Source organism: Manduca sexta, chromosome 28, assembly GCF_014839805.1.
Source record: "Manduca sexta isolate Smith_Timp_Sample1 chromosome 28, JHU_Msex_v1.0, whole genome shotgun sequence".
NCBI classification, from domain to species: Eukaryota; Metazoa; Arthropoda; class Insecta; order Lepidoptera; family Sphingidae; genus Manduca; species Manduca sexta.
The window spans coordinates 20,249,148-20,264,370 of NC_051142.1; the positions used below are offsets into that span (position 1 = coordinate 20,249,148).

The window sequence follows — 15,223 nt, forward strand, 5'->3', positions numbered from 1 at the left end:
CCATTTTCGATAAGTTTCGTCAGGAATGTTTCTGAAGTACTTAAGAAGTAAAATAATAATTTTCAGATCATAAAAAAATATAATTATAAATCCATGTTATCTGATTCAAAACTGAATCGCTTTTGATGAATTTTCATAAAAGTAATTCTATTAAAGAAATGATAATTCTTTCCAGGAAAAATGTATCCCTTTACCGGTAGACAGGATAATACGTGTAGCGTCATGATTCTTCAAGCATAATATCGTAATACAATAATTTCTGACGAATTATTTAAACTATTTACGTGAAATGTTTCTGGATAATTTGTTTATGTAGTATGTTAGTACGTAATTTTATCGCTAAGTTATTTATCGATATATAAAGTGTTGACGATTAAAATGTATCGTGTATTTACTACATTCATTATTCCCAATAAAAAATATTAAGTTAATAGTATTTTATTACAGACAAGTTCTTTAAACTTTGTTAGTATCTTGAAAAGTTCTAGGAATTAGGTAAGGAACGAATTTTGTATCGACTGCCTCGGTAACGTTAAATTGCGGTACGACTGAAGGGCTAAGGTCTCGGGTTCGAACCCCGAGTCGGTCAAAGTGGTATTTGGTTTTTCAGTGCTCAGCCCAGAGTCTGGAATTTGTGCCCGATATGGAGATAGGCTGGCCCCTATCACAACATAGGATGATATACATAGGGCGGCAAGTGAATAAAAAAAAGTATTGGTATTATTGACCGCTTTTTTCATAGCGTTTCATGCCTTGGCTTTTTTATTTACATTTATTAATAAGTTACATTTGTTATATAAGTATAAATAATACAATGGAAAACTTACAGTAATGGACAGTAAGATCGTTAATCCATAATACTTTACATCTGCTTCATTGACTACAAAAGGAATTAGGTTACTAATAAAACGAACAAATTTAGAAATTTTGTATTTTTTATTGAATAACTTTTCTATTTATGTATATCACAAACATTATAATTAGGCAGGTATTCAAGTAAAAAAGCCGATATTCTAAAAATCACAAAAATAAAAATAATATATTTTTGCAGTCAACTTTGCTCGTTAACTAGAGTTCAAACTGTTTTTTGAATTTGGTATTGATTTTGAGACCAATTTTTTTACCACTAGTAGTTGCCTAGTTTTTAGGCTTTTTTAGGCTTCTCCTCGGCTTTCTCGCCTTCTGGTGGGGGGGTGGGGAGCTCGGGGTACTCTAGCTTGGCTCCCTCCTCGCAGGTAAAGATGGGACAGCAGCCAGGGAAAGACGCGGTTTTGTTGGTCTTGTCTGGAAGGAAAAAGTTATTTGGAATTTATTGTAATTCAATTATTGCCTGTCGACTTTTTCCAAGGAATTTTGGCATATCTAGATGTTTCTGTAACGGTAAATGATGACATTGTTTCTGACTCCACGCTCGTGTCAATTAAATAACTCAATATTAAAAAAGTACATATTGTGTCACACATCCCACACCTGTCACATTAGTATAGAATTATCGTTAATTCCCAAAAGAGTAAATCAGTTGTTACATGATTTTTTTTTATACGAATTATTTTAAGAATTCATTTTTTTTATTTTTCATTACATATTGATCCTGCATTTAAATGTATCTAGAGTTTATAATACTAAATTAAATCATATATTACTAACCAGTGTCGAGCTTGCATTTAGGGTTGGCGAGCGGCAAAGGTCCGCAGTCCTCAACCAGTTCCAACAGCCTGGGGGGCTGGTCCTCACTCAGGATGCAAGTGCTGCGGCCGCAGAAGGGGGACAGCTCCCAGGAATTGCCGGGCTCGACGGTCGCGCAGCGGGTGGATGCGAAGCAGGTTCCGGGGAAATCTGGGGAAAGAAATTATTTATCAGTACATTGTCAACGAGTTTAAGTTTAATTATTTACTGGTTAGATAAACTAAACGACGTGGTACATTTGAAAGATCGAAGAATCTATTTCATTGACAAAAGTACGTGAATAAACAAGATAAGTAATTTTCATAAGACTACAATGCTTGTACTTTGTTAAAAAATATAAAATCTATTACATTTCTATATAACACCTACATTATTACAGAGAGATCAACTTATAATGGTCAATAGGTCATTTACCTGAAAGCTCTAAGTAAATAAATGGGATGCACAATCATTTACTAACACATTAGTGCGAGTAAAAGCTTACTTTCTAATGGTTTAAGATTTCTAATTGTTTCTCCATACTTCTAGAGGCAAATAACGAACCAATAGCAGTAGGCAGACTTATACACTTAACAGCTTTAGCTTTACTTTACATTTTGCCATTCTTTCTATTAATAAATTAAACATTAAAAAGACAGACAGACATAATTAGACATAAAATTAAGTAACTTTCACGAAATCAAACATATCTCAAAGATAATCTGATAAAATTCCAAGAAGTCGTTTAATATTACGTACTACAAAAATTTCAATCAAAACAATAGTTTTAACTACGTTTACATCCATTAGATCCCATATTAGAACAAATGATGCTAATATTAGCAGCTCCTACATACATCCTTGTTAACCTAAGTTTGAATCATCTCAATTCGCTATGATTCATCGTTTTTGACCGCTAAGAATTTGCTAATCAGTTCTTTGGAGTATCACGCATTGTTGACTGGCGAATATTTTGAAATTCGTAGATTAGATAACAGTGGCGTTTCTTCCTAATTATAATGTTTTTTTTGTAATATTTATTAATAACATTATGCTTGTTATGTTCTCCACGGCGTAATTACGAAGTTTTTAAAGTCAACTTAGAAATATTTAATTACGACTGCAGTATGTAATTATTGTATTTTGTAGTATATAGATAGTATTATAAAATTGAAAAGAAAGAAAATGAGGTTCGCATTATTAACTCTGTAAGTAGTTCTAATTTATAATTCGAAAGTGGACCACAAATATTAAAACGTAGTTCGAAAACATACGATTACACACGTAATCTGTTCATAATTTTTATAACTGTCCAACACGGCAGCCGAAGCGCAAACAATAATAAGTAAAGAAAACTCAAATCCAAGTTTCCTCACAGAAACTAAGACCATAAATTTAAGTATTTCGAAACCATTATTCACATTATAAAGTAATAAATAAGCTGAAATGGAATGTAGATGCGCATGGAGGTCGAGTAAATGCCACGCCGCTCACCAAGCGTTGACATTTCGAGCTGCAGAACTAATGCAGGTTAGCTGCATTAGATTTCGAAATGCAATGTTATAGAGTAAATTATTTTAGGTGAGGGACTTAACGCACGAAGGGTCGTTATAATTGCAAAGGTATGTAGGATAGCTAACAGTGGCGAAGGGTCTATATAACCCGATTCTTGCCGGCTTCCCTTTCGTAATTTATGTAAAATCTAATTTTGTAGACACCATTCATGCATATGAGGTAGACCAATGACCTAATAAAAGTCACAGGGGGTGGATGGATGCGAACCGCTTCCAAAAACATCGATCTGAAAATCTTTGGATGCGGCCCATGTTCAGCAGTGGACATCCTGCGGCTGATGATTATGATTATTCATGCATATTAGTACCTATATATTGTGTCGGGTTCCTTTTCGGAAGATGTCACCCTTCGCCATTGATAGCTAAACTCTAAAGACTAATCAGTAGATAATTAAAGAGAATTTTATGGAAATATCTGCTCAGCTATTTGCAACTATAACAGCAATCATAAATGTTTAAACTGAATTTAACTACCAGGCTGTTTGCCAGAAGGTAAACATTGGACTATAAATGTATAGTCTCTAACTAAATAATAAAGCTGATCATTAGTTATACCCTCACGTACAAAGTATCACATAATATTCAGTGGGTTCACTTCAATATCTTATAGAAACCTGCCAGAAAGGTACAATTAAATCTTGTTTAAGATCCGAGAAACGTCTAATTTATTACAATAAGCAAGGTTGGAATACTAGAAGCCAAAAGTACATTTCAGCAACATTATTTCCAACCCATGCCATAAGGAAAAAGATTATCAATAGGTATATCTAACAAGGCTTTGCAATTCGTTGGTAGTATACTCAAAGAGCTGTGAACTATAATCTTTTAGATAGCTATGAAATGCTTACGTCATCAATCACTTAATAATAGATAACCAAAGATCTGGGTATCAGTAAAATAAATTGCTTAACCATGAAATTGAACTCTAAAATCTGTACTGTTCACTACGAAGTACACTAAAACAGTAAACAAAGCATATTAGTAGCAAAGAGAGCGTATATCCTGCAAATTGGCTTATTTCACAATGAAATTAAGCAATGTGAACAATAGCTATTCACGCTAAGCTATTGTTGTTGGGCCATGATCTGGTTTCATGTAAGATTATCTATATGGGAACTTTTTCTATCATAAAATAAATAAATGTTGCCCAGTTGCGTAGTTTATGAAACTAATGAGGTCTAGGTTTCGATGACTGGTAAATCATTTTTTCTAATTAATATTGCGGTATAATTATAAAACCTTTAATTTATCAAAAAAAAAATGCGATGAAGTTTGCTTTGCTTTAGGATGGGAATACGGAACTAATCTAATTTGCATAAAGCTAGATCCCAAAGGAAATCATTTACTTCCTAAATCGCTACCCACTATCGGAATCCTCAACGCAACGCGTATCATCAACTAACCCAGAATCATTATGTAAGAGATTGCAAAATCCATTTCAATATGGTTCGAAGTAACAGCTAATCCGCGCAGACCACTTTCACTCGATCTGTTGCGTAGTTCTGATTTGCTTCTATTAACTGTTACTAAAGTAGTCCAAGATTGATGATACTTACACACACACATCACGCAATAATCCCCGAAGGGGTATGCACAGGCGCAACCAGGGCACTTTTCGCCAAGTGTGTTCCTTCCCATGATGTGATGGGGCGAGCCTATACTTACAATATTTGCTTAATAGATCAATAGACTATACATATAATTAATTGAAATTAGTGTATGTCTAGTGTTTGCAATCGAGGCTTTTTTTAAGTCTTACTCACGTAATCATAATTAAATCGTACTCTTAACATTTGTTATTTATATCTGAAACGGCTTATATAATTTTGACGAAAGGAATACCTTCTTTTTATTTGATCACTTTATAGTCTTAACATTAAATTCAAACTGTAAGAAATTGTCAAATAATTTCTATATTTTCATCAATTAATTTCCGCCCTATCGCCATATCTATAAAGAATAACTAATAAGGCAATGTATAAAGAATAACTAATGGTGCAAAAACAAAGATATTACACATCGTTCTACAGATGTTTTTGCCATTTCTTGTCGTTTTAATTACCGATACTATGATACGTGCGTGTACAAGGCTATAATACTGCGTTTGTGTTAAGACCGATTTCCTCTTTCACTTTCGAGTGCGTTGAAGCGTTCATAATATATCACCTACGGCTTTAATTGGTACACTTTGATTGAGGAAATCTTTGACAGGGTAGTGACTTAAAAATAAATTCCTGTCAAATTTTCCCAATTTTTTGTTGTGAGTTGTACGGTTCTTGAACGATGTTAATGTTATATTGTTTTTAACGTTCTACTTTAATTTTAAATTCATGTCATATTGCCTGTTTTTTTATGTTATTTAATTATTTCACACTTAACTTTATAGAAACTTCTAGTTATTGATACTGAAATATACAAACTAGAACTATGTCAAAAAAAATAACGAAAAATATTTATGAACCTTTTTCTACGTCGACCTAAATTACTATTTCACAGCAACAATCACTCTTATAAAGCAACTAAAATATTATAATACTAAAGGGCAAAATTGATAATTCATTACTTTACAGCCTTACATAGGACAGTGTAATTACAGTAGTCGAAGGAACAAAGTGACCTGTTATATATAAAGGGCATAGTGCAATTAATGTGTATACTACAATATTAATTTGATTTTATATTTATTAATCATCTCGGGCCTTTGATCTTTATTATAATACGAATAATATAACACACTAAATTAAATGTCATTAACATTTACATACTACATTGTAGCCAGTGTAACTACTGGACGTGATGAGACTTAACATCTCATGTCTCAGGATGGCGAGCGCAGTGGAATACCAAACAATACTTTGTAATTTAAGGTGTTGGATGATGTTTCTATTGTTTAGGGGCGGTCGTATCGCTTACCATCAGGCGATCGGGAAGCTCGTCTTGTAATTCAAAGCAATAATAAAAAAAACATAGAACTATATTACCCATTCTGTGTTCAAAATCCCTACATAAATATTGTCTGATAAAAATAAGTTTATATTATTCCTGTAAGGTGATTTTAAATTTGTATTAATGAATTAAATATTTTTGTCTTTTTAAAAACTTTTCCCATAGTTATTCTAACCACAGATGTTAAATAAAAAAGTGTAAGTTTCAAATAAAATAATTTTTCGTGCCCTAAGGCACTACTACTCCATGAAAAGATTTCTCGGAGCAGTATACTTTTACTAAGAAATCCAACTATACACACACTATAAAATGATAAAAAATCGAAAAAGTAAAACCGGGATTTTTAGCAAAAATATTTGCTTTGCTTATCATGGATGATTTTTCGTAAAGACGAAATGTTGTTTCATTTAACAACGCAATGTACTACAAATTAATCGGTATAAATGTAAAAAAATATCATTATATTTCAATTATATTTCCGATAAATATTTCAAGACTGCTTGATTACCGTCGACCACTGCACTCTTTAAAATTCTCCACGTTACATAGCCCTAAGGGAAGTGAGCCAATAAAGGAAGCATTACGACAGTGTCACGGGTGGGTGGACAGTAACCGTCCGTGCGCTGTCGCAACTAGTGTTGTAACTACCGTGTGTGGTATAAACTGCTGATTTTAATTGAGCTAGGTAAGGATGTAAGAATTGACTATAAATTCTTCAATAGAAAAATTTACATAGAAACGTATCTGCAGAATTTAATCAGTAGGAAAAGAAGTAGAAAGTGACGGATTTTTTAAAATTAAAAAGACAGTCATCTATTGTTAATCAGAGTAAAGTCAATTTTATTTTAATTAAGAATAGAGTTAAAACTTATGACAGCCTATTATATCTACGTGACTTTTACACCAACAATATCTCTGAGAGTTAGATTCTTCGGACAAGTCATTATAGTCCTAATCATTGATGTTTCATCCTCTTCCAGTGACCGTCCTGAGCCGAGGTTCGTAGTGTTAGTGAGTTGCCCTTAGGGTAGTCGCTTTATTTTCAAGGTTTGCGAGCGCCTAAAGCTCTCACCCAAAAATCCAGAGTGTTTAAGCAGACCCTTGTCAGACTAACAAACGTATGTCGTGGTAAAAAAAGTCATTATGGCGGGTTTTCTAATATTCCTACGTGTCCATTATGTATAGTCGATTTTGGGCTGATAGCAATTAAATGTGGTTCGCTCTGATTAGTTAGTTATATAAAAACGTTTGATTTATAAACTGACCTTGATCTTTCTGCGAAATGAATTGACATTTGTTTTTTTTGTTTCTGATTCATTTGACAGGTATCATATAATTTAGCATAAATTAGTAAAATCTGTGATTTATGATAATGAATCATTTTACTCGTGTCGAAGTAGCTTTCGATTAATGGAAGAATAGTATTTCTATATTTAAATTAGATGACCCGACAGACGTCCTGTCTTAGCTATGAGTATTCAATTTGAACTGCGGGTTTTAGTTTCTAATTAAAACCATTTTGCGAATTAAAATATTTCAAAACATACATTCATCGAACACACATTAAAATAATCATTTAATTCCCTGAAAATTTAACATTTTCTTAATCTTTTTTTTTTATAAGTATTTATAAACTTTGAAAAAAGTTTTAAAAAAACAAATGAAGTCGGTTATGTCATTCTTAAGTTATTAAGTAACCAAGAGAATGAGGGAGTCATTTATATATATTATCAAGAGGCCATAAAGGAAACCAACAATTGCAACTCAGTTTATCTTGTTAATAAAGAAACAATTACGCAAGTCCAGGCCCTTACATAAGTTGACAAATAAAGAAATACAAAACACGTCCTTAAAACTGGTTTCGAAAGCGAGGTCCGGGTATTCGCTTCCCGGTTGGGCAACATCCGAGCTCACCGTTAACTTTGTTTGGGTTTTTAGGCTATTGTCTAGCAAAACGAAGCATTTCTCTTGTAGCAACTACAGCCTCAGATCGCTTATACTATTTTTTAAATTACTTATTTCTTTTCTTATGTCATCATAATATGTTAACAATAAATATTGTTTTATTTTATTATAGTACAGGAAACAAACAGTATAATAAACACAAATAAATTAATACAAATTACTTAATACATAATACCAATAAAGTTTCCAACATCTAAATTGATATAATGATATTAAATGAGTCTTGTATTGAAAAGGCTATTTCAAACAAACTCAAGATCGTCTCTCCGATAACTTAAGAATCAGGATTTATAATCATACTTTCGATTTCATACTAAAAACGCCTCTGTCGAGAGTCAACTTGATTAAGATTATTCGAGACTCTCCCTTTACCAGGAAGTTTTTAATTGGGTTAGTTTCCTGATGACCTTAGGTTTTGAACGTGCTTGAGTCATAGTGAGAGGCGTATGGAGTCTCACCTTGACTCGGTAAGTGAACGCGCACTGCTCGAGGAAAATTGTTATGTCATTTAGCATAAAAAAATAATTAATAAGTAGACCGAATATAACAACAGAGTCTTTTTTCAGGACAATAAGGACAAACAAATAGTTTTCAGACCAACTTACAGCGGTTTTGACTAAACGATCGCAATGTCAATCTTCAGTCCCATTCCGGGAATGTAGCTTTCAAAATGACTCATGTAAGCATGTCAAAAATCTTTGTTCTAAAAATAAAAAAGCTATTGGGATCGTTTATTCAAAATGGCGGTTAATCATTCATTAGTTTAAAAATCGAATACAATACTCAATATTTTGCCATATAATTTAAAAATGGAATTTCAAACTAGTGACCGGTTGGCCAAAATTATTACATCAAAAAAGTTTTTATCTGTAGTCTGATTTAGTCTGTGTCAATGTTGTAAAGAAATCTGGACCGAATGACATAACCAAGATATTGGATGCGACCCAAAACGTGAGTTGCTTAAGTTGAGAGAAAGCCATCCTCGGACCTCGTTTTAAAATACCAAATGAATATTATTGAAGGCTTATTTGGAAGCATTGCTTGACAAATGATATGAAGAACCTTAAGAGATTAAAAGAAAAAAATTATAAAATAATAAGGTGGTGATAAAATCTGTTAAATTATGACCTTGAATCAAACCAAAACCACACAGCGGGCACGCCCATGAATCTAGACATCGTAAATTATCTCTATAATTTAAATGGATCACTTTATTAGATCACATTCCGGTCCTATTTCCTTAATTGGACCACATATCTTTCATAAATATTTATCCACTGACATTTGATCTTAGGAAAAGGAAGTGACATTTCGTCGATGACATTTTGTTTTTTATCTGTTAAATTATGTAACAATTAATTCGCTTTTGCCGGGTGAGTGTAGGAGTTACTCCAAGGTTTATTAACGCTCTCATTTAAAAATTGTCAGGTGAAAATGACCTTTATGTGTTAAACCGTTACGTCTTGATACCCAGAACCAGCAAAGCATGTATTTATTAAGTTTTATTAACTAAGTATGACTATGAAGTATGAAGTCGCTCTATTAATGGGAATAATACTGGCTAAATGGATTTACTCCATCTCTGTGTACTTTGTAGCAATATATTCCTTTAAAGCGTTCATTTATTACACGGAATTTACATTGTCAAAATTAATCTAAAAAACGGAGGCCGATGCTCACAAACGGTATTTAATATTAATATAAGCAAGCGCAGTATCACTTATCGGGTTAGGACAAAAAAAGATACAGTTCTGTCTACTTAACGTCTTCAAAGTAATTAATATAACAAGAAATTATTGTGCTTTTAACAATTGAATCATATTTGAATAATAACTATCTTGTTTCGAAATTTGAATTTCAAATGGCATTATGTATTCAAGATTCCGCTTGTTTAATATTAAGACGTTCGGTTTTTTTTTCAAAATTCTTTAAATTAAATACGGTTATAACTGTACATAATTATAGTAATATTATTTTTGTGAACTAATTAAAATGGCGTTATTAAAGAGCACTGAAGGACTTAGCATAGTGAATTATTGTAATTTCTTTAATAATTCAAAAGTCTATTAATAAAATAGTTGTATTCTCTTTATAGATAATAATATCATTTATTTTTCTCTTAGAGTCATAGACTTACAATAATCTAGGTTCCGCCATTGTATTAGATTAGGGCCTGATGTAGGTTTTAAAAGGGTATATTTCATGTAAAGATAGCATAGAGCTAAGAGATACTGATATAGGAAACGGTTTAATCAGCCATCTTATCTTTAGCTAGTTCATCATAACTTTCGACATTCGGTTCAGAAAATTCCAGTCTAAACCAACGTGAGAGGTAGAACAAAACATTAATATCGCAAGACTAATCGTTAATAGTTGTGAAAGTGGGTGTCATGAATCGGTGAAGGGGAATTTGTGACTGCCTTTTGAATTCGATCATCTGAAATCGTGAACGGTTACTATCGATAGGTAATAGTCTTTCAGAAAGTGTGGGTGTTCTCTATTTTTATTCATGTGTTACTAGAAAAAGATATCTCGTGTGCGAGAATCAGGTGTTCGTTTATTTCTCCAGCTGGGTTTTTTTGTAAACGCTTTTTTATTCTTGTTTGATTTAGAAGCAAGGAAAGTGAATGGAAAGTGAGATTTGGCGCAGAGCGATATTTTGTAATTTTATTTAGGTTATGTAATTTTTTTACACTGTTTTATTTCTTAAATATCATAATATTACTTGAACAAAGAAATGCAAGCTGCAGCCTAAAGAACAGCGGGTAAACGTGGTCATTGACCATGAAATTAAACAAGGGATCTGGACACCTGTCGTATTAATGTAAAGGCGTTTAGGCCCCTTTTACGTCTCATAAAATTTTCCTTACATTTAATACAAATTTATAATGTTAGGTTATTTGAAAGCCACCTTTTCCTTAAAAGATGGTCAAAGGAACAATTTGTACTTAATAGTTCTTAATAGGTACTTATCTGTTTTTTCTCCAACAAACAAATAATAAAATTACTTCATTTCATAATATAGATTTAGAAAAATCTAAAGTAAAGTTCTACGGCCAAAGTAATTTGAAATGGTACCATTCTAAAATACAACCAACCGAATCTTTAGCCAGTCTAAATTATTAGATGCACGTAAACTAGTCTAAGAAACTTGAAACTAATTGATCTAGTTTCATATTTTATTGGATATAATTGGCTGGTTACTCAAATGTCAAACGTTTTAGTAATTTTAGCAATTGTATCGAACGTAAAATACGCGGTTATTGTTCTACGATGTGTTAAATTATTATATACGATTTCATTTATAATCAAAGAAAAAAGTACCCAAAACTATTTAATTAAAAAATATTTTTTTATTTTTTTACAGATCCCGCCATTCATCCGCCATCTTGAAATATGGAACGATTTTTAAAAGTGAAAACAATGCAATTATCATTATTTAAGTTTTGTCTTCTTCCTAGTATTCTTTACGTTACTTATTACAAAAGTCTAGGCCAAACTGGTGTCAAAATCTTGACCTAGAGACGTGGCTCAATAATAATTATCAGTTGGCAACAACCGGTGTGGCTTTATTGTTGTGTTATGTAAATCGGATGGAAAATAACTAAATCTACCAAAACGAAAATATATATTATTACTGGCCAATATAATCAATTAACGTAGCCGGATTGTTAAAAAAAAAATTATAATAAGTAGCAACGCCGGAAATAGACAATACCTGTGTACCAGTAATTCCTTTAAAGAAATAAAAATATATCAATGATAACATTTGTTATAATTTGTAAACTGGATTAAACTTGTTTTTTCAAATACGGTAAGCTCCGAAAACCATAAGACGAGTACAATTTTCGTCTTTAAAAACATTAAACGCAACCTGACCTGCAATAAAAAACGATAATAATAAATGATGCCTCAGGTTTTTGCGACGAAACCTTAACCGGATAAAATGGCATGTAATTTTGTGACCTTTTTCTTTACGCCTCAGAGATATTGTAATAGGCGACGCTAGGATTTATAAAGATAAATAAATAATAATAATAATGTGAAAGTACGTAGTGTTTTAAAAAAAGTATCGCAAATTGTGTGTATTTTCAAAAATTATTTATTTATTCGTGAATATCTATTTTGTCCCCTTCAAAGTAATCCCCCTGGGATATTATACACTTGTGCCAACGTTTTTTACAATCTTCGAAGCACATCAAAAAATCATTTTTTTGTATCTTGTTCAGCTCCTCCTTCGATGCCGTCTTTATCTCATCAATCGTGGCATAGCGTCGTCCTTTCATGGGCCTCTTCAGTTTCGGGAACAAGAAAAAGTCACAGGGGGCCAGATCTGGGGAATACGTTGGCTGCGGTATCATCTTCTTCTTCTTCACTTCATCAATTTTTTCGTCTGTTGTTGTCGTATAACATTCAATATAAATAGGAAGGCAATTATTAGCAATAAGTATGTAATAAAGACGAAAATATGGGTTCAAAAGAAGAGAAAAAAATATTTCAACAGTTATTCTATCCCGTGACATAATTATTTAAAATAATTTAAAAAATTCCAGACTTTATTCATAAATATATATTAAAAAAAATCGATAACTCTACGTTATAACGAATCGCCAATAAAAAATCGCATCACCTCGCATCACTCCTCTCTGGTATTGCAGAAACCCAAAACCTGCTCTTATAAAAGGTAAAATAAATTTTACGTGGGATAAATTGGGCCATGGCTGTTTAGCTTGCTTCTTTTATTTGGAAGGTAACCTTTTTAAAGAAGTATATACTTTATGGTTTTTTTTTTATGAGTGCATTGGACTGCACGGTGTTTAAAGGATGAATCACATTATGCCGGTTTGATTGAAAGTAAGAGTGTGTTCTCTGTATTTTATGTTTTTACACAAGTTTGTTTAAATTCGAACATTACTTATTTATTAATTTAACTCGATAATAAATTATAACTGTTTAAATCGACACAAAAATATTTATGTTTATTTTATTTTTTTGTATCGTGTATTTTTTTTTGGCTGCTTCTTAAATTTGCTTAATTATAATTAATTAATATTTTGAAAATTACTGTCGCATTAAATGTCAAAGGAACAAAGGCTTCACAGCCGTAAGTAAGTAATAAAGCCGAGTAATTTTATAAGTAGAAATTGTAACAAAACTTAATTTATTTAACCATTCATATATTTTATTACGCCTTACAAGTATTATGTATAAACAAGCGGTGTTATTTAATTTTTCTCGAACAAGTCGATTGTATAAGACTTGGCCATCCGTATCCGACAATGTTTTTTAAGTTACCATTTGTGAAATCGTGCGTGCAAAAATAAAGCGGCTGCGCACGACAATACAATAACTTTGTTATTATTTTGGCGAAGGCAGAGTTTTTGTAATGCCAAGTCTGGAATTGGTGAAAGTAAAAGTCTCTATTTTTTGTAGAATTGGATAAAAGAATAGCTGGGCCAACAGCCTTGGTTATTGTGAAATTCTATCTATATTTACTTTGACAATTAACTATATTTATATATAGTTAATTATCATATGATATTTGCCTTATACACAATTAATTAGGTACTTTAGAGCTTTAAATGAAATCAAAAGGAATTCTGCTCGTAATTTAGAGTGATTAAAAAAGGTAAACCAGAGATTCTATTATGAACTTAATACTATTTAACTATGGAAACGTAAATAAAAGGTACTCATCGTTTCATTAAATATGGAAGCTTTTTAATTACGTTACAAAAAAAATATTTTTTTAGTTATACATTATTGTACATTTTGACTTAATAACTCTTTGTTTTTACAAAGAGTAATTACGTTAATAATTATTTAACCTAAATAATTATTTTCCAATTCTCGTTCCCTAACTTTTCAGCTATAATTTTTTCGAATTGAAAATATAATATGGATCAGCACACCCCTATTTTCCAACCCTTCAATGCACCTGTAAACACTTCACTCAAAACACTGACCTCTCAACACATCGGCGGGAATAAGCCTGTTGTATGTTTTTGGGATGTCTTCTTTTTTCTCAGCGGCGAAGGCGAGAGCGAATACAGCCACCACGACCAAATACTTCATTTTGAGGAGGGGAGAGAAAAAATAAAAAAAATTAACGAGCACTTGAAAGCCGCGCGGTCTTACAACTGAGTCAGCGGCTTGCGGTCCGCGCGCTTTATTTAAACTCTTTGGAGGGGAGCGAGTGCTCAGGGTTGGCTTACGAAATCCTTTTTTCGAACCATTATTTTTTTTATTGAACTTAAGGCTTGCATGTGCAATGTGTCATCTCCGGAGGCATATCTTTTTTGTAAATAATTGTTCAATTATAAAAGGAAAATGCTCACGGATCATGAAATCTGAGACTATATATTTGTTAGATAAATTATAACAATAATATTATTGTGAGTATTCGAGTTATTTCTTGATAATTCATCCCTACGGCTGACTACTGTCTGAAGGTTGTGTGAAAGTCACGTAAACTTTCACGAGAACGGATTGGTAATCAAAAGCTAGTTTTGCAGAGAACCATTTGTGAAAGAAGTTTTAAATGATCATTTAATTCTATCCTTACCACAACTTATCGCGTGGTTACAATATTTTTAAAACTTAAACTATTTGACGACTCAGTGTCGTAAAAAAATACATTTTGTAATGAAATATAAACTCACGCCTGCACTGCGAAAAGGTAGGAAAAGTGTAGATAATTAATGTAAGTACCCATTGTTACAAAGCTTTAGATTTCTAAAGCTCTATAATATTGTGGTAGATGGTGAATCCATCGCTATATCGATAACAAATGTAGGACATGTGTATTGAATCGAAAAACAAATTTGAAATGAGTCATTATTAAAATTTTCAGAATTAACCTGTAAGACAATGTTTCAAATTTAATTGTTAGGATTAGAACTTGTGCTAGAACGGTAAATTTGCACTTGACAGTAATATATTCTACGAATCGTAGAATATATTACTGTCAAGTCTATAATTGTTTTCATACCTATTATTTCGGTGTAAAAGTCGTGAGCTTGTAAAGTATATAGATCACCTCATGATTATTAAATGTTTATTTATAATGAACC

At 32.1% G+C, this 15,223-nt stretch overlaps 1 protein-coding gene across 1 annotated transcript; it reads right to left on the reverse strand.

The window, feature by feature from the left end:
- Positions 1–917: 917 nt before the first annotated feature.
- On the reverse strand, positions 918–14,303 carry LOC115447182. The gene is made up of 3 exons (XM_030174162.2): positions 14,117–14,303; positions 1,648–1,836; positions 918–1,284 (listed from the first exon to the last, which is right to left on the reverse strand). The coding sequence occupies exons 1-3, from the start codon at positions 14,223–14,225 to the stop codon at positions 1,145–1,147; spliced, it is 438 nt and encodes a 145-aa protein (XP_030030022.2). The 5' UTR covers positions 14,226–14,303; the 3' UTR covers positions 918–1,144.
- Between the last annotated feature and the right edge of the window lie 920 nt (positions 14,304–15,223).

Bases quoted from the DNA above. Each gene is read 5' to 3' on its own strand.
- LOC115447182 (XM_030174162.2), bottom strand. From the start codon at position 14,225: ATGAAGTATTTGGTCGTGGTGGCTGTATTCGCTCTCGCCTTCGCCGCT. The intron at 1,837-14,116 runs GTCAGTGTTTTG...TTCTTTCCCCAG, and splicing joins TCCCGCCGATGTGTTGAGAG to ATTTCCCCGGAACCTGCTTC. The intron at 1,285-1,647 runs GTTAGTAATATA...TTTTCCTTCCAG, and splicing joins TAAATGCAAGCTCGACACTG to ACAAGACCAACAAAACCGCG.